This window comes from Lissotriton vulgaris, chromosome 11 (genome assembly GCF_964263255.1).
Source record: "Lissotriton vulgaris chromosome 11, aLisVul1.2, whole genome shotgun sequence".
Classification (NCBI taxonomy): Eukaryota; Metazoa; Chordata; class Amphibia; order Caudata; family Salamandridae; genus Lissotriton; species Lissotriton vulgaris.
In genome coordinates, this window is record NC_141699.1 from 654,508,642 (window position 1) to 654,530,689 (window position 22,048).

General features: G+C 51.1%; 1 protein-coding gene across 1 annotated transcript in view; it reads left to right on the top strand.

Moving 5' to 3' along the window:
• Window positions 1-22,048, top strand: part of LOC147683291 (disintegrin and metalloproteinase domain-containing protein 9-like) — a 2,469,977-nt gene that overhangs the window by 67,256 nt on the left and 2,380,673 nt on the right. Inside the window, exon 2 of the mRNA XM_086944815.1 lies at window positions 738-817. Within this exon, the coding sequence (XP_086800941.1) occupies window positions 738-817 (80 nt within the window). The remainder of the gene's footprint in view (window positions 1-737; window positions 818-22,048) is intronic.

Consider the following 22,048-nt stretch of genomic DNA (forward strand, 5'->3'; position numbering starts at 1 on the left):
GAGCTCCGAGCTTACGCGGCCATCTTGCTTGCCCGCGAAGCTCCTCCCCGTACTACTCAATTTTGCAGTCTCCAGCACCTCGACAAGCGGTGCTACACAGGCTGGCAACCTGGCTTCTTTGGAGGGCAAAAATCTGATTTTTCGTGTAGTTCGACAGATTGAACATATTTAGCAGAATTTTTCATAATGTTGCTTTTTGTTAATTGGAAGGATACATGGGATTTAATGCTCTTTACTTAAGATATTTAACAGACTGATAGCTTTTCCTTTTTCAGTCAATGCAATTCATGCTTTTATGCATGGGTCATGTCTTCAAAACTGAATGAATCTGGACGTGTGTTGGCCTCCCGCTATATAACAATCCATGAAATTTGGTTTGATTCTGTTGCACATGCTTATTGCGAACTGTTTCGATTTTCAGACAGTTATTACTGCCCCAAAATGGAATAAGGTTCTCCTGAGCTGAAGTCTTTCTCCATGCTTATTTGATGTTATATGTGTTTTTAATCATACAATGTTTTAACTGTACTTCTGTTGTGTGGTGGACACTAATAATAAACTACCAACAGTTGTGAGTGGGGCATGTCCACAACATTTTTCAGTCCTGCTGAATCTCTTGAAATCATTTGTGAGGTGAAACATGTCTCCTGAATTAATGACGGTACCAACATGTTTAGTGGTCTTTTTTTAAACTTTCTATACACAACATTCTTATTTACTTTTCTCATTCTTTTTAGATATCAATCAAACTTCATTTTCGTCTTACGAAGTTATAACTCCCAAGGAACTAAAGACAAAGGGTGATGTAAATGGAATGGTACTGTATTTTTTGCTGTATTATTTTTGTAACAGGAAGAATGAATAAAATGAAACATGTTATGATGATCAGTTTCTTCATGTTGCAGGGATGAATTGTTTAAGATTTGAATCGAAGACCTAGAATTTCAGGCTGTCATCAGTACAGATGTCTCTGTTGAAGCAGCTGCAATGACAATATTGAGTTTGATTGCTGCTTTCTTTATTACTACCTTGACGTTTATGCCAGTATTTGGAGAGACTCTCTCAGAGTCTGATCCTGGACACCTTATTGAGCATGTGCTTTATCTGGATTACTGTCTGGTGTGGTTTATGTAATGCAGGGGTTGATTCCTAAGAATTCCAAATGTCCAAGAAGAGCTCTTTTGATGTCTCAGGAATGGGATCTTTGTGAAAGTCTTGCCGCAGGCAATGCTTTGAGTCTCAGTTGAAACCCAGCTGATACTGTCCTTGACGGTGTGAAATTAAAGCACAGGTGTAGAGACCAAAGATTTTAAAACATCTTCTGATTTCCTATGAGGCCAATGAGTCCTCAATGTTAAATCTCTAGATGAAAGGACTTTTTTTTTTTAAACACACTTTATTGAATTTTAAGGCCAAAGGGGTTGGACATATGGGAACTAGCTAGTATGGCACTTAAATAATACATTTGTAGAATAACACACCATGATCAAAAGGAGTGACAGCACAATTATATATCAAAGCAGACACTGCACATATTGATCCAAAGCAGCAGGCAGCAGTCGGATTACAATAAATAACCTACCCCTTTCCCCACACCACCCATGTTTTTGGGGGCAACCCCACAATTAGAATACCACACGCTCCTGCTGAGCACACCAGTCGGCGCCCGTCCTCCATTGACCGAGGGTTGGAAGGATAGGACTTTATGACTTTGCGGCTGTGTCATGCTTTGCACAGAGTAGGGCTGTACCCAGGAATGCCTTTTCAGCATGTGTACCATTGCCACTCTGCATTACCTCCAGAAGAATCAGGAGGGGTGAAAGAGGGACCTTCCACCCCAAAACCTTTCAGAGGTCTTTAGTCTCTGCAGACCAATAGTGATGCATCTTCGGGCAAGTCCACACCATATGAAAAAAGTGCACTGGGTCAACCTCACAGCGTGGGCAAGACACCAAAGGACAAAGACTGCCCGTTCTAAACTGGTTTGGGAAGGTACACAGAATAGAGATAATATATCTGTACTAGACGTAGCCTGGAGGTTGGAAGTACACTGGGGCCATCAGGGCATCACACCAGTCCTCTTCATCGAAAGGCACCACCCAACCCTCCCATCAAGGTTTGAGATGATCAAGGGAGCAAGGCTAGTTGACAGCAAGGGTACAGTAAATTAAAAAAATGCCTCCACGGCCAATGTCACCCAGAAGAAGCTTGGCATCCAGAGGGCTAAATTCAGGGAGACATTAGTTGACGTGGAGGGGGCACGAAGAGCATGGCAAATCTGAAGGTAATGGTTGAATTAAGTATGCACCAGTGCATATTATTGTTTAAGGTCCGAGAAAGACTGTATGTGTGTCCCAACCAGACATCTGCTAATTGTGAAATTCAGATGAGTTCCCAGGTCCTAAAGCTACCCAGCTTGGCCACCTCCCCCAACCACTTGCCATGCCACAGAGGGGTATGTTGGGTAAGTCTGCCCTCCCACTTCACATAAGTGCCTCCCTCCATACCAGCAACACTACCCGGGTCACCAGAGGCATGGAGGTGGGAATTGGAGACTTATAAAGCATAACCTACAGGTGACGGAAGCCGACAGAAGAGAGCTCTAAGTGGTAGGATGGATCAAACCAGCCCCCGTTGAACCAGTCATGAATAACTAGGAGGTTACATGACAAGTAATACAGATACATGTGGGACATACCCAAATGGGCCCTGTTGACAATGGGAAAGGCTAGACGGCACTGTGTGCCCCGCTACAAGAAGAACCGCGCCACTCTCTCCAGCTCCAGCAGCAGTGGAAGATTTTGAAAGATGTACAAAAAACGTGGCAGGACTAGCATCTTATAGATGCCCAGGACAATAAGGGGGAGGATGTACCATTTGTTAGATCCTCCTTCGTCTTCTTAAGTAGGGTTTGCAGGTTGAGGGCCCAAGTGAGTACGGGATGGAGCTCGACCCAGATGCCCAAGTATTTAAAGCTGAGCCTGCGGATGGGAATCGAGGACTGCCAGTCAAAGAAATCCCTCGGAGCGGCTAACGGAACCTGTATGCCTTTGGAAGGCTCATCTTCAAGCCTGAGGCCTTATCAAAAGCATCTAGCAGTTGAAGGCATTGAGGACCGCTCTCTATTGAATTTACAATGTAAAGGAGATTGTCATTGACGTATTCCCCAATGCGGTCCTCATGTCCCCCCACCCCAGGCCCATCCCTGGTATTGCGATTCCTCCCAAAAAGCTGGATCCAGGGGCTCCATAGCCAGGGCAAAAAGAAAGGGGGGAATGGGTACACCCCTGCCTAGTGCCACGCTTTATGGTAAAGGGATCCTAAAGAACCCCATTGAGGCACACGGGCCGGGGAGTTGAAAGTTCAATTTCAAGTTTGGCATTTATATAGCGCACTACTCACCCATAGGGTCTCAAGGCGCTTGTGAAGGTGGGAAGATTACTTATCAAATATCCAGGTTTTGAGTTGTTTTCTGAAAGAGAGGTGGTTTTGAGTAAGGCGTAGGTGGGTGGGGAGGGAGTTCCAGGTTTTGGCCGCTAGGTAAGAGAAGGATCTTCCCCCCATGGTGGACTTGTGGATGCGTGGTATTGTGGCGAGGGCTTGATTAGACGATCGAAGTTTGCGGGTGGGGGTGTAAAAGGAAAGACGTGTGTTGAGGCATTCCGGTCCTAGATCGTAAAGGGCTTTGTGTGCGTGGGTGAGGAGACGGAATGTTATTCTCTTGTTGACGGGAAGCCAGTGGAGGTCTTTCAGGTGATTTGAAATGTGAGCTCTGGGGGGGTCGTCTAGAATGAGTCTGGCTGAGGCGTTTTGGATACGTTGGAGTTTTTTCTGTAGTTTGGCTGTGGTACCGGCATACAGGGTATTTCCGTAGTCTAGTCGGCTTGTGACCAGTGCGTGGGTGACCGTCTTTCTAGTTTCGGTAGGGATCCAATGAAAGATTTTTTTGAGCATACGTAGGATGTTGAAGCATGAGGAAGAGACAGCGTTGACTTGTTTGGTCATTGATAGGGAGGAGTCTAGGATGAAGCCCAGATTACGTGCGTGGTCCGTAGGTGTGGGGGCATTTCCCAGGGCCGGAAGCCACCATGAGTTATCCCAAGCGGAGGGGGATGATCCTAATATGAGGACTTCCGTTTTATCCGAGTTGAGTTTTAGGCGGCTGTTCCTCATCCATTCGGCCACTTCTTTCATACCTTCGTGTAGATTTGTTTTGGCGGTGTTTGGGTCTTTGGTGAGGGAGAGGATCAGCTGGGTGTCGTCTGCGTAGGAGATGATGTTGAGGTTGTGTTGTCGAGCGATGGATGCGAGGGGACTCATATAGACGTTGAAGAGGGTGGGACTGAGTGAAGAGCCTTGTGGTACGCCGCAGATGACTTTGGTGGCCACTGATCTGAAAGGGGGGAGGCGGACTCTTTGGGTTCCTCCGGGGAGGAACGAGATGATCCAGTCCAGTGCTTTTCCTTGTATTCCAATGTTGCTGAGACGATGTATAAGGGTGTTATGACAGACTGTGTCGAAAGCTGCGGAGAGGTCAAGAAGGATGAGGGCAACTGTTTCTCCATTGTCTAGTAGTTTTCGGATGTCGTCTGTAGCTGCGATGAGAGCGGTCTCGGTGCTGTGTTTGGCTCGGAATCCGGATTGAGATGGGTCGAGAGATTTGTTGGATTCGAGGAAGGCGGATAGTTGACTGTTGACAGCTTTCTCAATAACTTTGGCAGGGAAAGGGAGGAGCGAGATAGGGCGGTCATTTTTAAGTTCTGTGTGGTCTGCTGTGGGTTTTTTCAAGAGGGCGCTGAGTTTGGCGTGTTTCCAGCTTTCTGGGAAGGTTGCGGAGTTGAAGGAGCAGTTGATGACGTCTCGGAGGTGGGGAGCGATGATGGAGTCTGCTTTGTTGAAGATGTGGTGGGGACAAGGATCGGTTGGCGATTCTCAGTGGATGGAGTTCATCAGGCGGGTGATGTCTTCCGTAGTGACTGGGTTCCAGTTGCATAGGATGTTAGGAGGGGTATTTAGTTCGGGGGTGAGTGGGGTGAGCTGGTCACTGGACTGGTTTACGAAGCTGTTGTGTATGTCGGCGATTTTGTTGTGGAAGAATGAGGCTAGGGAGTCGCAGAGGTCTTGGGAAGGGGTGATGTCGTTGGTGCCGGCTGAGGGGTTGGTGAATTCTTTAACAATGTTGAATAGTTCTTTGCTGCTGTGGGCGTTATTGTCGAGTCGGTCCTTGAATGCTGATTTTTTAGTGGAACGGATTAGTTGATGGTGTTTGCGGGTGGCGTTTTTGAACGAGGCTAGGTTTTCGGTTGTAGGGTTTGTTTTCCAGGCTTTCTCGAGGGATCTGCATGTCTTCTTGGATTTCTTAAGTTCAGTATTGAACCAGGGGGCTTTTTTGTGATTTTGCTTGGTAGGGTTGTTTTTCAGGGGTGCTAATTCGTCAGCGCTGCGGGTAATCCATTGTGTAAGGATGGTGGCTGCTTGGTTTGGGTCTGATGAATGGGCAGGGGGGTGTAGGTGGAGCGATGTGAAGAGTTGGTCGGTGGTGATTTTGTTCCAGTTTCTGCGGGGAATTTGTTGTGGGTGTTTGTGGGTCGTAGTCTTATTGTAGTTGAAGTGCACGCAGCCGTGGTCTGTCCAATGGAGAGCTGTAGTGTGATTGAAGGAGATGTATTTGCTAGATGTGAAGATAGGGTCGAGTGTGTGTCCTGCACTATGTATGGGGGTGTCCACAAGTTGTTTGAGTCCGAGATTGGCGAGGTTGTCCAGAAGGGTGGTAGCGTTGTTGTCGTTGTTCTTTTCCAGGTGGAAGTTGAGGTCGCCTAGTAGAATGTAGTCCTCAGAGGGGAGGGCGTGTGGGCTAATGAAGTTAGTGATATCTTCGTTGAATTGTGTGCGTGGTCCTGGTGGTCTGTAGATGAGTCTGCCTCTGAGTGTGGTTTTGGGGTTGATGTGAATTTGGAAGTGGAGGTGTTCGGCGGTTGCGAGGGTGTCGTCGGAGCTGGTAGTGATGTTGATGGTGTGAGTAGAGAACACGGACCATACTGAGGAAGTGCTGCCCGAAACCCACCTGGATCAGCACCTCCTGTAGGTAGGCCCAGTCCACTGTATCAAACACTTGTCAAAATCAATTAGTGAGGCTAGGGGTGGAGGCAGACGACGAGGGTATATAGGGCAGCATGAAGTCGATGAATGCAGTGTCTGATGCTCTGGGAGGGCATAAAGCTGCATTAAAGTTGGCAAAGCTCGTTTTAATCTGTTTGCTAATACCGTGGCGAAGATCTTTGGTTCTCAGCTAAGCAACGATAGAGGGCGATAGTTAGTACAGGACTTTGAGGGCTGTTGGGTTTTAGGTATTACCACTATTGTGCCAGTGTCTAGATCATTGGGAAAAGAGCTAGTCTGGTTCACTTCCTCGTACAACACCAGCAGCCGAGGGAGGAGAAGATCCCAGAGCGCCTTGTAGTATTCCATGGGAATCCATCTGGGCTGGTAGCCTTCCCAGAGGCCAGATCAGAGATAGCATTCCCAATTTCCTCTACGGTTAGTGGTTCATCCAGTGCACAAGAGTCCATCGGAGTAAGATTGGCGAGAGGGACTGAGTCCAGAAAAGAGTGAAGCCATTCTGGGCCCCTGTCTGATGGACCTGAGTACAGTCTCTCATAGTACTGAGTAAAAGTCTCCGAAAGAGATTGCTGCAAGCAGCCAGAGTCCTTCACTTCCTCTGGAATATTCTGGTTCTCCTGATGGTGATTAGCTAGCCAATAAATCAGTTTCCTATTCTTATCACCCCAGCCATATATTGTAGCTGTGGTGGCTCGCCAAAGGAGTTCAGTCCCCTCCAGGGAGTGTAAACAAATATCCCCCCAGACGAGGTGCAATTGGCTGGAGACCTCCTCACTGTGGGGCCCCACATACTGTGTTCCAGGCGCAGGTCAGGATAGAAGAGCATTCGCGTTCCCGTGTCCCGATCAGGTGCTTAGAAAACCCACAAAGGGTTGCCTTACTGGGGAAGGGAGAGGTGTGGTGCCTCGGCTAGGGCGACTGACTCCGGAATCTGGGGATCACAGTTCGATCCCCAGCACCGGCGCCTAGAGACCCTTACGGGTGATTGTGCGCTTTACAAATGTGGATTATTATTATTACTGGCAGCCCAGGGGGTGCCCGTGCGGGAACTGATCCTTTGTTATCTCTGAAATATGCACACAGCATGGTTCTCAGCGCTTGAACAAAAGTTTTGTCTTGGAAGTACCATGCATTAATGAGCCACATATGGCATATCCCCAGAGAAGAGTGTCCACTATGGAGCAGGGAGTGATCAGAAATACCCCGAACAGTGAGTCATCGAGCAGACGAGGTGTGGGTAAATTGGTAGAGTTGAGGGTGCCAGGACCTCCAGGCAACACATACACCCCAGGCAGTGGTGCAGTCAGCAAGATTGCATGCCTACGTGTTTCTAGAAGTGGTGGGTGGACCGGAACTATCCAGGTCAGGTTTTGGAACTGCATTGAAGTCGCCCCCAATTAAAGTAAGTCCCGGTGGGAGGCACGCAAAAAGCTTTGAGAGGTCCCTAAGGCTGGTGGGACGTACACACATATTAACACAACTGATCTCCCCTCCAAGGAAATGAAACACCCCTCTGGGTCGCGTGACACCTAGGATACTACCAGACAGAATGAGTGGCGCAGGAGGATAGCCACTTCCCTCGCACCCCAGGAGTACCCCACATGGAAAGCCCTGCCATCCCCCTTATGGGCCAGGAAGGGGCATCTTATGCCAAGGAGCTGCGTTCCTTCTTGAAGGAGAAGGACCTCTGGAAGAAAGCGTTGGGCAAATGTTAAGATCGCGGATCGTTTAATTCTATCCCTGGCAAGTCATACATTGGTTGGAATGGTAGGGGCAGGACTGAGGGTGGCACCCAGGCAACGCCTCATGGGGCTAGTAACTGAATTGGATCAGGTGTCAGCTCTGCAGTATCGGCGCACAGCGCCCCTGGGCTGCAGTCATGGTAGTTGCAACAGTTTGTGCCAGTCTCCACAGCCTGGCCGTAGGCAGACCCCCTGACCGCTGTGGTTGCTCCAGGGAAAAAGTAGATGGTGAGTCTAAGATGCATGCCCCATGACCCCTCCGGGAGCGAGTGCAGGGCCTCTGAGACCTGGGCAACGATTGAGAGGTTGGGGTAGGAGGAATCCATCAAGCGATTGGGGACGGGCGCCGGCTGAGTCACTTCTCCTCAGTGAGACACTGCCAAGCCGCTTCGGGGTATCAAAGAAGTGAGACTTATTCAGATAGATGCCTCAAAACGTCTGCTCAACTTTAAAATAGGACCTCCTCCGCTGTCGCACCTCCCTGGTATGGTCTGAGGAAATGAGGACGCTTGTATCACCGCACCGCAGCTCGGATTGAGAGCATGCTTCAAAATCCTGACAATGATAGGTTGGGGGAGGATCCTGGAGGACGTCTGGGAGTCAAAGCCTGGTGTGCTCCCTCCACATAGAACCATGGGGACAGACGTGATTATGGCACCCAGGACTTAATCCAATGAAATCAGCCATTTGCTGGGGGACCGTGCCCTCAATAGTTTCCGGCACCCCAATGATGCGAATATTGTTGCGCCTCGAGCGATACTATGCATCTTCAGCTCGGGCATGGAGCTCTGTGTGGTTATCCCGCCATTGGAAGAACCGGCCGGACTGGAGACTGACTGCGTAGTATTGTGTTTCATTTGTGTTGAAGCGGAGCGCAGTACTTTCTCTTTCCTCATGATAGAGGCACTACAGTGAACTACAGTGGTCGCAATAGGCTGGTCCGCGGGGGCACTAAGGTCTTCTAAACACACCACCATAAGGAAGGGTGGTGAGGATAGGATGTAGTCCAAAGACACCAGCCTCCCGTCCGGCTCCCTTCCAGGAACCACCCCTGCCCTCTATAGTGGATGGAGGGGCTGTGCATCACACCAGGGAAGGGCAAGGGCCCAGAAACATTGTCTCCCTGAGTGATGGTCCTGAGTTATTTAGGAAAGGAGGCCCATGATCCAGGAGGCTCTGCACCCAGCCGTACAGTGAATCCTCCTCAGCAGATAAGTCAGCAGACTCTGGCCACCCCGCAGGGGTTAGTGACTGTGCGGCCGATGGCGCCCACAGTAGTGGCAGGCCCAAACCCTCAGGGGGTCATATCAACAGTTGGACTTTGAGTAAGGCTGCCTCGCCTAGAATTGTCCACTGGCCTCGGGTGCCCAAAGGCCCAGCCAGCTAGCCTCCCCAGTCACAGAGCACAGCAGAGGCCCAGTCAGCTCCCAGGTCATGGCCCACTGCCAGGCCGGGCCCACTTCGAGCAAGGCACGACGAAGAAGAGCAGTGACCGCATCCGTGCTCCCTGGCCTCCTGGTGAAGCAGGTGGGGGCCTCACCTCAAGGGTTCTGCAACGGCTCGTGCAGCGAGACTGCCCCAATGACAGGATGAGTGGATGCCTCCTACGGGAGGCACCTCGCCCCTGCGGCACCGTACTTCACAGCAAGGTTCTAACACCCTGCGCCAGGGAAGTAAGCAGGCCCCTCCAGCTCCCGATGATGTGCCCGCCGTAGTCAGTCCAGGCCGCGGAGAGGACCAGCACCACTGAGCCATTGGCACACCCGGCCAGAAATGGGCACTAGGCAGCAGCAGTAAGCCAGGAATTAGACCGGATAGCTGGGTTCTGGGTGGAGGTCCGCTAGCAAGTGACCGCCATGTTGGCTGCCTTGGCCACCCGCCTGATGAGAGGACTTTAACAGTAAATGCAAATCGTTTGTTGTGCAAGCCGTCAGAGGTGTACTCCTTGATGTCAAGGATGTTGGCATCAAGTGTACTCTTTGATGGTAAGGTTGTTGGCATCAAGAAAGATGGCAACAGTGAAATATGAAATGTGGCCCATCTATTAGGGCAGAGAGGCCATGCTCACTACCTTTTGGTTGACATAAAGAGTGCCTAACAGACACTTTTTAATTTACAGGTCAGGCAGCCAGGAACAAGACATGCGTTAAATGCACAGACGCCTGGCTGCCTGTTTTGAATTTTAACAAGCCTAAAATATGTGAGGCCTGTGGGAATGGCCTCTTCAGCCTAGTCAAGCCCCTCGAGGCCCTTCCCTTTGTGACAAGGGAGAGCTTCACTGATAGCCTCAGACCTGGGCACTTTAGTTTTAAGCGCTGAAGTGCCCAGGGCGAAGTGTCCATCATTGACGCCACGTCACTGAGTGGGTTGAGATCAGCAATTTCACTGACCTCATCCCACTCTGTGACGAGGTAGGGACTGCTGCCTCCTCTCATTTACTGACATGATATATATATATATATATATCTATATCTATATATATCTCATAGTGAATTAGGGAAGACCTCTCCAGGCCCTTTTGATCACCTGGGCTCCTACAGAAAGTGAGGAGATAATCTGAAGTAGAAAAGAGTCGTTTCTAAGACTTAACTTAACACTATGGGCCACATGCATCAAAGTTAGGAATTGCGATTTTTAAGAAATCCCAATTTAGGAATCGCAATACTTTATGCATGTAGGAATTGCAAAAAAAATTGTGATTCCTAAACCATCCTTTTTTGCGACTAGGTTCTAAAAGTAGAAAAGAGAAAATGTGGGGGAGGGCATTTCCATATGAATCCAAATTGCGATTCCTAAACATTCCTTATTTGCGACTCGCAAATTGTGAATTGCAAATAAGGAATTGCTTCCCATTGATTCCTCTGGGCCTAGAGGCCCAGAGGAATCAATGGGTATTGCATGCGCATTTAGGGAGTATCAAAAAGGTACTCGCAAATTGTGCATGCAATTTCTTTTTTTTAAAATTATAATTCTTTTTATTGAAGAAGGCATGCAAACAATTGAGGCACCAGAATGATCAAAAAGTCTGTGAGGCAGACTAATACAGCAGCAGTATCTCGTGGCACAGTATCACAAATTTCGTAAAAAATAACAAATTATACCATTACAGTAGCACTCTCCTCCCGGCTCCTTGGTGGTTCACATATATCCCCCGAAAAGTGTTCCATGCCCCCCATATTTGTGACCATTTCCTCGGGCCACCCCTGGAGACATAGATAGGCCTCTCCAACACCATACACCAGTCCATGTCTTTGGCCCAGTTGCCAATTTTGGGTGGGTTCGGGGCAATATTACGCTTGGCCACTATGAAGCCCAGAGCCACCCAGAGTCTCTCTTTAGCACTGAGGTCCGTGGCGTCCCAGATGTTCAGCAAAATCAGTCACATGGTATCTGCTGTTCCAACGCCTCTTCCATCATACTTACCACCCTCCCCCAATATTTCTGTATTGTTGCTCATTCCCACAGTGTGTGTATGAAGGTGCCCTCTTGTTCACTGTGCCGGACACAATTAGCGTCTTGAGCATATCCCACATGGACTAGAGAGGGTCCAGACAAGTATGTTTTATGAAGGATTTTGAATTGGACCAATCGAAACCTAGAAGAGATGGCGTCCTGCCGCGGAGATGCTACTGCAGCCCGCCATTCCCCGTCATCCAGCCCAGCCACATCATGGTCCCACTTACATCTGAGGCGGAGGAGGGGATCCGGCATATTGTTAATGAGTTTTCTGAATATAAGTGATATAGCCTTTTCTTGCAAATCGCCATCCAAAATCCTCGGGGGGTCTCGGGGGGGGGGAGGGGGGGGGGAGTGGGGTCCCTTTTGGGATAGCAGCGAGCAAAGCATGCCTGATCTGTAGATACCGATACTGTTCGGAATCGGCCATTTCATATTCTTGCTGCAAGTGGGAGAATGGTATGACCTCACCCGATCTCCATAGGTCCCCAATTCTGGAGATGCCGATGGTTTCCCATTTGTCGAATCCCCGGGACTGCGATAATAGACTCAACCGGTCACAGTGCCAGAGCCATGTGGCTCTGGTGAGTTTACCCTCCCAACCCAAACTCCTGATAGCGTCTTTCCACACGTGCACAGCATGTTCAGTAGGTCCGGACAGGACGGATGTCAGAGATTTACTGTACACCGCCCCCTCAAAGCCGCCACCCGGGAGGAGCCAACGGTCTATACGGAAGGCCGGGTCATCGTGGTGCCTGTACCGGTATTGGTTGACGGCAAGGAGCTGTGAAGCCCAGTAATATCGTTTCATATCTGGGAGTCCCATTCCGCCGTTAAACCACCCCAACGTGAGTTTCTGCATTGCAATGCAGGGGTGTTTCCCCTCCCATAGCAATTCCCGCACCAGAGACTCTATTTCCTTGAAATACGACGCGGCTACCAGAATTGGCGTATTTTGTAGCGCATATAAGAGTCAGGGAAGTGACATCATCCTAAATAGTGCTGCACGCCCCAGGAGCGTTAGAGGGAGCAATTTCCAGTGCTGGACATCCGATTTAAGGCGCGTGAGAGGAGTTTGGAGGTTTGTCTCATAGAATCGAGACAGGTCTTTGGACACCCATATACCCAGATATTTTTTTTTATAAATCTTTTTATTATTTTAACACAAGAAAAAAAAGGAAAAGACATACCCGGTGCCATACATACATATGTTGATAATAGGATGAACAGGACCGATAGCAGGATAGATATGGAGCAACAGAAGAATCCCTGAGAGGCCTGCGCTAATGAATACGAAATAAGACTTGCAACATTACAATCGATAAACAGTTGAAATGGGGACCCTCAAGACCCTCCCACCCATGAAATCAAAACAGCAGAAGAATCATGGCAACCAGACACTAGAATTTAAAAACAAAATTAGGATACTTCGCCAATATTGCTAGTAAGGAAAAACTAAAAAGAGATTAAAAAAAAAGGGAAACCATAACAGCGATAACAGAAAGAAAACAATAAACCCATCCCCCCACCCTGCACCCCTGCAACGGCTATCGCCTAACCCCCACTAGCAGTGTGCCTGTCGCCCCAACTAACTAGGTTCTAAAAGTAGAAAAGAGAAAATGTGGGGGAGGGCATTTCCATATGAGCTCCCGGTCCCCTTCCCTCCCCCCCCCGCCAGAGACCAGCACCCCCTTTGATGAAAAGTCAATAATATCCAAGATCACAAAAAATAAATTAGGGAGAGCCGTGATGCACCGCCCAACCTCCCGTGAGACCAACAGCCACAAATTCCACATCCATTAAGGCCGTAATACCAACTACAGTCGATCACTCTCAGCCCTGGCCCCTCCGAACCATTATGTGAACCCCTCCCATTACTTCAGCAGGAGAATCAAAGTGAAAAAAAGAGTCTGAGTAAATGCAGTACAAAACAATTCAAAGCCAGCAAGTGGCCAAGAACTTCCGCAGCACGGGACACTCCTTCATGAACGGATAGACCCAATGTAGTTGCCTCCAAAATCGTAAAGTCGCTAAAGAGGGAAAGGATACATCAGAAGTCCTAGGATAATCACCCACAGGATTCTCCGGGAAGGGGACGCAAATCAATTCTCCCAAAGTCAGCGATGATGGTAGGTATGTCAATATGTTCAGAACACCGGGTTCGGGATTTTCCAGGAGACCAACCAAGGGCTGCTGCTTCTCTTGTTGCATGGGGTCATCGTTCAGAATCAAGATGGTTGTAGCCGAAATCTCAGGTTGTGGCAATGCTTGAGATGCAACAGTGTCCGGTTCCACGCACTCCATCACCAATAAGCCCGTCATCATTTTGTGAATCAGGGCATCCACATGTGAATGAAATGCCCCGATGGCTGCCAATATCGTCTTTAGCGACGGCTCACGCTCCGTCCGGTCCACCTCTCCACGCTCAACACCGATCATGTTCATTTCCCCCGGGGAGCCGGTTTCTTCGGGGGGAACATACAGGAGCGGAGCGGACGGCGTCGGAGGGGACTGATCGGTTTCTGCGACAACAATATGTGTCTCGCTTCCGCAAGCGGAGACCCCGACCCACTGAAACCCGGCCGGGCCACACCGGGTCCGCGGGTCTGGGACAGCCACCCCCGGCCACTGTAGTACCACGTCACTGCTCCCTCAATGTTGGTCAGGTGAAATGAGCGCCGTCGAGATCGGGCAAAGAAAAAACCTCCACTGCGGTGGACCGGACCCTGACTGCCTCTCACGGCCGATGTTGTTCAACTACGACACGGCCAGATCAAAACTCGAGGCCCCGGCTCTCCTGCTGGATTAGGCCGCAAACTTCAACTCGACGCAGCTCCGTCACCCAAGCAAATTAAGTTTTCGGAATTGCACCATCTGAGTGAGCATCGGTTCATCTGCACGGAGGTCGGGCGTTAAATCAGGATTATCAACAGGATCTTCTGGCAGGATACGGAGGTCGGCGAAGCCGGGAGCCTAAGCGGCCATCTTGGTTGTTAGCGTAGCTCCTCCCCCCTATACCCAGATATTTGAACCCCTCCATGGCTTCGGTCAATTGTCAATCCCGGGGAAGTCGCAGCTGGACTACCAAAGATATGAAAAATGTCCATCACCACAATAAGTGATTTTGTCAGGGAGGCAAGATAAAGCAGGATGTCATCCGCATACAAGGATTTACGGTCCTCCCAGCCGTGAGCCCATCGCAGGCCCCTGATAGACGGGTCCCCGCGGATCCACGCCACCAGGGGTTCCAAGGCCAAAGCAAAGAGGAGCGGTGATAGGGGACATCCCTGCCAGGTGCCCCTTCCCAAAGGAAAAACAGGGGACTTACGATTATTGTCGACCACCTGGGCCAACCGTTGGCAATATAGAAGGCGCCCCCAATTAATAAATTCCGAGCCAAAGCCTAGTTTATGGAGCACCGCAGACATGTAGGGCCATTCTCTGGTATCAAAGGCTGATGCAGCATCAATGGATACCACCACAGCGTCCTCTTTGATAGCATCTGCTCTATAAATTACTTCATGTAGTCGGTGGAGATTAAGAGATGTGTTTCTTGCCGGCATAAACCCGGACTGGTCCGGGTGGATCATGGTGGGAAGAACCTGCAACAGACCAGTGGCGAGGACTTTCGCAAGGCTTTTAGCCTCGCAATTTAGTGACGAGATGGGTCTGTACGAAGAACACTGATCTGCAAGTTTGCCAGGTTTGTGGATGACGATAATGGTGGCCAGTCTATGGTCTTCAGGAAGGATTCCAGTCTCTTTACTCTCCTGAAACATATCAGTGCGATAAGGGGCATTGATATTCGCTATAGAAATAGTTATACAAGGATCCCGTTGGGGCCTGACGCTCCCCACCCCTGCAAGTCATGGATGGCCTTTTCCACTTCGATCACCGTTAGGTCACACTCCAGAACGGAGCTGTCCTCCGCACTAAGGGTCAGAATGGCAATATCGCGGAGCAGAGATAAAACCTCCTCCTCAGAGTAGATTGTGTTGGAAGTATATAGGGAGCGGTAGTGTTGCCCAAATGCGTCCACAATGGCTTGTGGTGCTGTAATTCGTGAATGTTGGTCGGTGCCGATCTCCACCACCACTCGCCTCGCCCCTTCTCTACGATCCAACCATTCCAACAATTTGCCTTCCTTATCGCCTACATCATAGATCCTGCTGGGAGTCACCCTGTATTGTGCCCTAGCCGCGTCAGCGGCCAGGTCAGAAAATTCTTTCACCTTAGTTCGGAGCCTATGACGTGATTCTTCTGAATCCTGCAAGACCTCTGCAACTCCCTGGCTTCATACTTCCACAACAAGATCGCGGACATACACAACAGCTTCAACAACCAACCAACGCACACCATGACCGAACAACCACCCCCCACTACCACCCTCCACGCCTGGACCCCGATCAGCACCGAAGACACCATCCGCACGATGAACTCCATCCACTCCGGATCACCGACCGACCCCTGCCCTCACCACGTCTTCAACAAGGCCGACGCTGTCATCGCACCCCACCTGCGAGACATCATCAACACATCCTTCGACACCACCACCTTCCCCGAGAGCTGGAAACACGCCGAACTCAGCGCTCTACTCAAGAAACCAACAGCGGACCCCACCGACCTCAAGAATTACCGCCCCATCTCGCTCCTCCCGTTTCCAGCCAAAGTCATCGAGAAGACCATCAACAAGCAGATGGCCGCTTTCCTCGAGACGAACGGATCCCTCGACCCCTCACAGTCCGGCTTCCGAGCCAACCACAGCACCGAGACCGCCCTCATCGCCGCCACCGATGACATCCGAGCCCTGATGGACAACGGAGAAACAGCGGCCCTCATCCTCCTGGACCTCTCCGCGGCATTCGACACGGTCTGCCACCGCACCCTAGTACGGCGCCTCAGCAACGTCGGAATCCAGGACAAGGCGCTGGAATGGATCATCTCCTTCCTCGACGGGAGAACACAGAGAGTCCGCCTACCACCGTACAAGTCAGAGGCCACCGAAGTCATCTGCGGCGTCCCCCAAGGATCATCTCTGAGCCCCACCCTCTTCAACGTCTACATGAGCCCCCTCGCGGCCATCGTACGCAAACACAACCTCAGCATAATCTCCTACGCCGACGACACCCAGCTGATCCTCTCCCTGACCAACGACCCCGCCGCCGCCAGAGCCAACCTGCACGAAGGGATGAAAGAGGTAGCCGAGTGGATGACGACCAGCCGCCTGAAACTGAACTCGGACAAGACGGAGGTCCTCATCCTGGGCTCCTCTCCCTCCGCCTGGGACGACTCCTGGTGGCCTCCCGCCCTGGGCTCCGCACCCAAACCGACAGACCATGCACGCAACCTGGGCTTCATCCTGGACTCCTCCCTCTCCATGACCAGGCAAGTCAACAACGTCTCCTCGGCATGCTTCAACATCCTACGCATGCTACGGAAGATCTTCTGGTGGATCCCCACCGAGACCAGGAAGACCGTCACCCAGGCCCTCGTCACCAGCCGACTGGACTACGGCAACGCCCTCTACGCCGGTACCACCGCCAAGCTCCAGAAGAGACTCCAGCGGATCCAGAACGCCTCAGCCAGACTCATCCTCGACATCCCACGAACCAGCCACATCTCCGGACATCTGAGAGACCTTCACTGGCTCCCCGTCAACAAAAGAATCACCTTCCGCCTCCTCACCCACGCACACAAAGCCCTACACGACCAAGGCCCGAGCTACCTCAACAGCCGAGTCAACTTCTACGCTCCCAAACGCCACCTCCGATCAGCCAACCACGCCCTCGCCGCCGTCCCCCGCATCCGAAGAGCGACTACAGGAGGAAGGTCCTTCTCCTACCTGGCCGCCAAGACCTGGAACTCCCTCCCAACCGACCTGCGCCTGACCCAAGACCACCTCTCCTTCAGGAAGAAGCTGAAGACCTGGCTGTTCGAGCAGTAGCGGCTCCCCCCCCCCAGCGCCTTGAGACCCTACGGGTATGTAGCGCGCTTTATAAGTGTCACTGATTGATTGATTGATTGAACTTCGCGTTCCAAAACCAGGATATCCCCCTCTAAGCGCACCATGCCCGCAGCTTTTTCTTTGCACTGTCCAGCAATCTGTCCCAGCACTACCCCCTGAATGACGGTCTTGTAAGCTTCCCAAAGGGAAACGGACGAGCTGACAGAACCCTGATTCATCTGATAGTAGAGGTCTGTTTCGCCCAATATTGTGTCCTTAACTGAGGGAATATATACCAGGGGTTTAGCGGTGCCACTCAGCCAACCGTGGGCTCCCCCACTTCCACCCTGCACAGCACAGGTGAATGATCCGAAATTCCCCTCGCCAAGTGTTGAATCTCTTTGACGGTATGGATCTGAATCGTACATGTGAGTACATAGTCGTGACATGCTACCATGGGGCCCGAGAGATGCGTGTATTGAAGCTCGCTAGGATGTAAGTACCGCCAAACATCAACCAGGCCCATAGCCCCCAGAAAGCTATTTATGCGTTTGCGTGACGTCGGCAGGTCCTTCCGGGGCCAGCGATCCAGGGAATCAGAAACAATAGAGTTAGAGTCTCCCCCAACCAACAGTCTCCCGTCAGGTAGGTTCAGGAGAAGATCACCAAGGTCAATAAATGCCTGTGTGTGTGGGCCCGGCGGGACATACACGGATACCAGACTGAGGGTAGCCCCCTCCCATACACCGGACAACACCACAAATCTGCCCAGGGGGTCCGTGTGAACCTTGTTAACAGTCAAGGGGAAGGACTTGCGGACTAAGATGCCCACCCCTGAGAACCAGAACCAAAGGCAGAATGAGCAACCATCTGAAATCCCCGCCGAGAAAGGGCCTAACAACCGTTACCCAACAGATGGGTTTCCTGCAAAAGGACAACGTCAGGTGAGTGCCGATTCAGGAACTGGAGAACCACTCCTTGTTTGATTTTGTCACCCATCCCATTCACATTCCAGGATAACAGGGTGACTTTCTGTCTATTCATGGTGCTTGTATCCCGATGTCTTGGATATAGGGTACCCCCCTGAAGAGCACAGCCAGGGGGAGAAATGGGAGGATGTCCCTGCAATCATGAATACTATTGCCAATGAGACAGCCACAAGTACCTCGGCGGCTGGGTCTGGCTCACTAGACCATTCGAAAGTGACATGCCAAAACAGAAAAACCACGAAAAACAACTCACAACAAAAGTCCCTTCCCACCCGCCCAACTACCCCGCCACGCACTCCTCCATCCGCCTCACCCTGCCTCCCTGCTCGGCTTTAACAAAACCTCCCGCCCCCCAAACTAGCAGACTGCCTATCGCCCACCCTTCAAAAAACGTAAGGATTCTTGTAGCCGAACCGAGCTCACGTCTCTGAACAATTTATTGCACTGTGAGGCCTACCATATCTCCTCTAAGAGCCTCAGCGAGGGCCCAAGATAATCCCCATACTGCCCAGTGAATGGGCAGGGGTACAGGCAAGAATGAGGAAAGAGAGTCGACAAAGTCATACCTGACATTCCCACACCGGGCAACAAAAGACTATCACAGTTGATGGGGGCAGCAGCCTCCCCACAATCCTCCGCCGACCCAAAAACATTTCACTTCTCCTCAAGGAAAGGAATACCGATCATTTATACAGCGCTCATGCAGCCGGGCTGAGCCCATCATTTAAGGAAAGGGTTGCAATCTCAACAATCACAAGAAATGCCTATCGCAATTACACCAAAAAAAAAAAAAAAAAGGCAACCACGACACAGAAGACCGTCTACAACCCCCAATTGTCCAAACGGGAAACAGCAAAACTTGGGGATGTCAGTCCGGTCTAACCATCCATGGCAAATAACCCAGAGGAACAAAGACTGACCATTATAACAGAGAAAAATCTATCCCCCCCACCGACCATCCAAACGGACCCGCCCTGTACCCCCAGGGAAAAACATACAGACCAATCATTCCGTACCCCCTGCCCTTCGCTCAAGTCCCGTGCTTGTGAGCCACCACCTGAAGCTCGGGCATTGATGTCCGTCCTCGCACCCCGGCCCTGGTTGTTACGGCTTCCCGCTGTGCGCCATCCCTCGAGCCAGTCCTCCTCCTGGGTGGTGAAAAACCAGGATCTACCCTCCGATTCCACTCTCAACTTGGCCGGGAACATCATCGCGTACTTCAAGTCTTTGTCACGGAGCGCCTTTTTAACTTCCAGGAAGCTCCGCCGTTGCCTTTGTACCTTGAGGGTGAAGTCCGGTAGAAAGTGACGCGACTGTTTTGGAATTCCCCTGGCGGATCAAGCACACTGCAGGATAACATCTCTGTCGCGGAAATTGAAGATCCGGGCAAGGAGCGGATGCGGGGGGCAGGTTTCGGACGCCCGCCTGGCACCCGGTGCGCCCGTTCCAATGAGGAGAAGTTGGAGAGTCCCCGCGGCTTGAGATAAGTAGTGATCAGCTCTTCCACAAAGAGATCTGCCGAAGGTCCCTCCGCTCGTTTCGGAACGCCAATTAAGCGGACATTATTACGCCTAGAACGCCCTTCGTAGTCATCCAACTGTGCTTCCAGCTTCGCAACGTGCGTCTGCAGGGCGTCCACCTTCGTTTGCAACTCTGACTTGTCTTCCACCAGGGAGGTCGCCTTGATTTCTACATCCTTGAGGCGTGAATTCATTTGATTGCATGTCTTCTAAATGAGGGACACATCAGTGGACACCGTTTCGATGCGCGATTCCAAGGACGTGCAGACGGTAGTGATGGCTTCCAGGATATCCTGCAGAGTTGGTTCCTTTTGTTTCACCCCAGACTCAGACTTGTCAGACGCAGCCTGTCCTCTCTTGGGACTCGCACCGGGTCGCCCGTCTCAGGCGTATTTTGTGAGCTTGGCCTGAAGCGCTGCTTTTCAACTGCGACCTGCCATGATTGCAGCGAAACTCTTCGATAGAACTCACTGGTGGACCTGGCCGGCTACCATACGTGGCAGGTGCAGATGGTGCACTAACGGCTACCTCGTAGCAAGACGCGCCACAGGCTACCTTCGCGAGGAGTCCACCAAGGATTGAGTAGCGCCAAGTGCGTGTTAGGGCCAGTCGGAAAACACTCCTCAGCAGCGTATCATAGTCCATAGCAGGGGACAGAGTATCTGCACCACCGGAGCTGGGCAGCAAAGGTCAATACCCTTCCTGGCTATAGCCCCGAAGCCAGCCCCACAGGCCACGAGTTGATAGTCCTGGACAGCCACAGGGGGCCAGTGCAGCCCCAGAGCCAGCAGGCACTTGTGTTGTGGGCTTTCAAGCACTGGTGAATATTTCAACCCAGATCTTTTGACTGGGTGTGAGTGTTTGATTGATTCAGATGCTCCGTCCATCACCACCCCCTTTTGTACCGAATATTTCAAGCCCTTCCCGCTTCTGTATTGTGCCCCGGCACAAACTTGTTGTTGCAGGACTCCTTTGGCAGCGTATTAACACTATGGCAGCAGTTCAGTACCACCCAGGTACTTGGAGCCTCGAGATGCTGCCCAGACTACACAGCGGTCAACGGCCGCAACACTGACACCGGCCGTCCCGGGGCCGCTCCTGCACTATGCTCTCCCCTCTTGTGTTGCAGGCAGCAACGGGCGCCGGCGCTGGAGCCGGATTGAGAGGCCGCCGGGCACGCCAACACCTGTGCGGCACACAGCACGTCCCCACGCCGGGGGCCAATGACCCACCCCCAGCAAGCTGCGATCTGTAGACGACAACAGCAGCCGCCTAAGGATCACTGCCGAAGGCAGCCAGGAGAAGTCCCGCAAATATTTAGCAGTTCTGGGACAAGAGGCAATCTAGGCACTGGTCTTCCGTGGCTCAGAGCAGCCCCAGCTGCCGGACCGCGCTGCCGCTCCAAGGCTCCAATGTCGCTGGTCTCTCCGCAGGCGTTCCATGTCACCCCTTTGGTCACGGAAGGCAGCAATCTGTACCTCTTCCCTTCCGGTTGCAATTACATCAGGTATGCCCCAATTTAGGCTGATGGTATGCGAATAGTTGATGGATTAGTGGCTCGGTTGGCAGAGCCGACGAATCAGGCGGCCATCTCAATGTTCGGCTCGGCCACGCCACGCGCATGCAATTTTAAGGGTGCCAAAAGGACACTCTGATGAACCTCTGAAATTGCAATTTAAAAACATGTTGCACAAACACATGCCCCAAGGGCATGTATGTGTGCAACATAGAACTTTAAACTTTTGTGCATTTTTCAAGGTTCTCGCAAATTACCATCAACTTTGAGTTGATGGTAATTTGCGTTCTTAAATGCGAAATCACGATTTCTTTTTTGTTGCATTGCATTTAGGGAATCACAATTTGCAATACCCTAAATGCAATCGCAATTTAAGTAATCGCAAATTTAGCGATTACTTAGATAGCGATTTTTGCATTTGGGATGATGCATCCCAAATGCAAAAATTGCGAATCAGCCCCTTTGCGACCGCAACTTCCAATGATGCATCTGCCCCTATATCCCTTAGCTTCCTATGCAAATAATCGTTTTAACTATTTTGTTGCATTGGCATTAAAATATTAATCACAGGGTCTGCCAACAAGCTAGTGTTGCTGCCAACCCCAGACATGATTCAGCCCTCCTCCTCCTGCTCCTACTGAGCTGAGCTCGAGTAGGGGAAGGTAGAATAATAGGTTTGCTGCCACAGGGAGTTGTGACCACCTCCCAGATAGGACTTAGTATATTGGACTGGGGTGGGGATGCTTGCCAGCACAACCAGA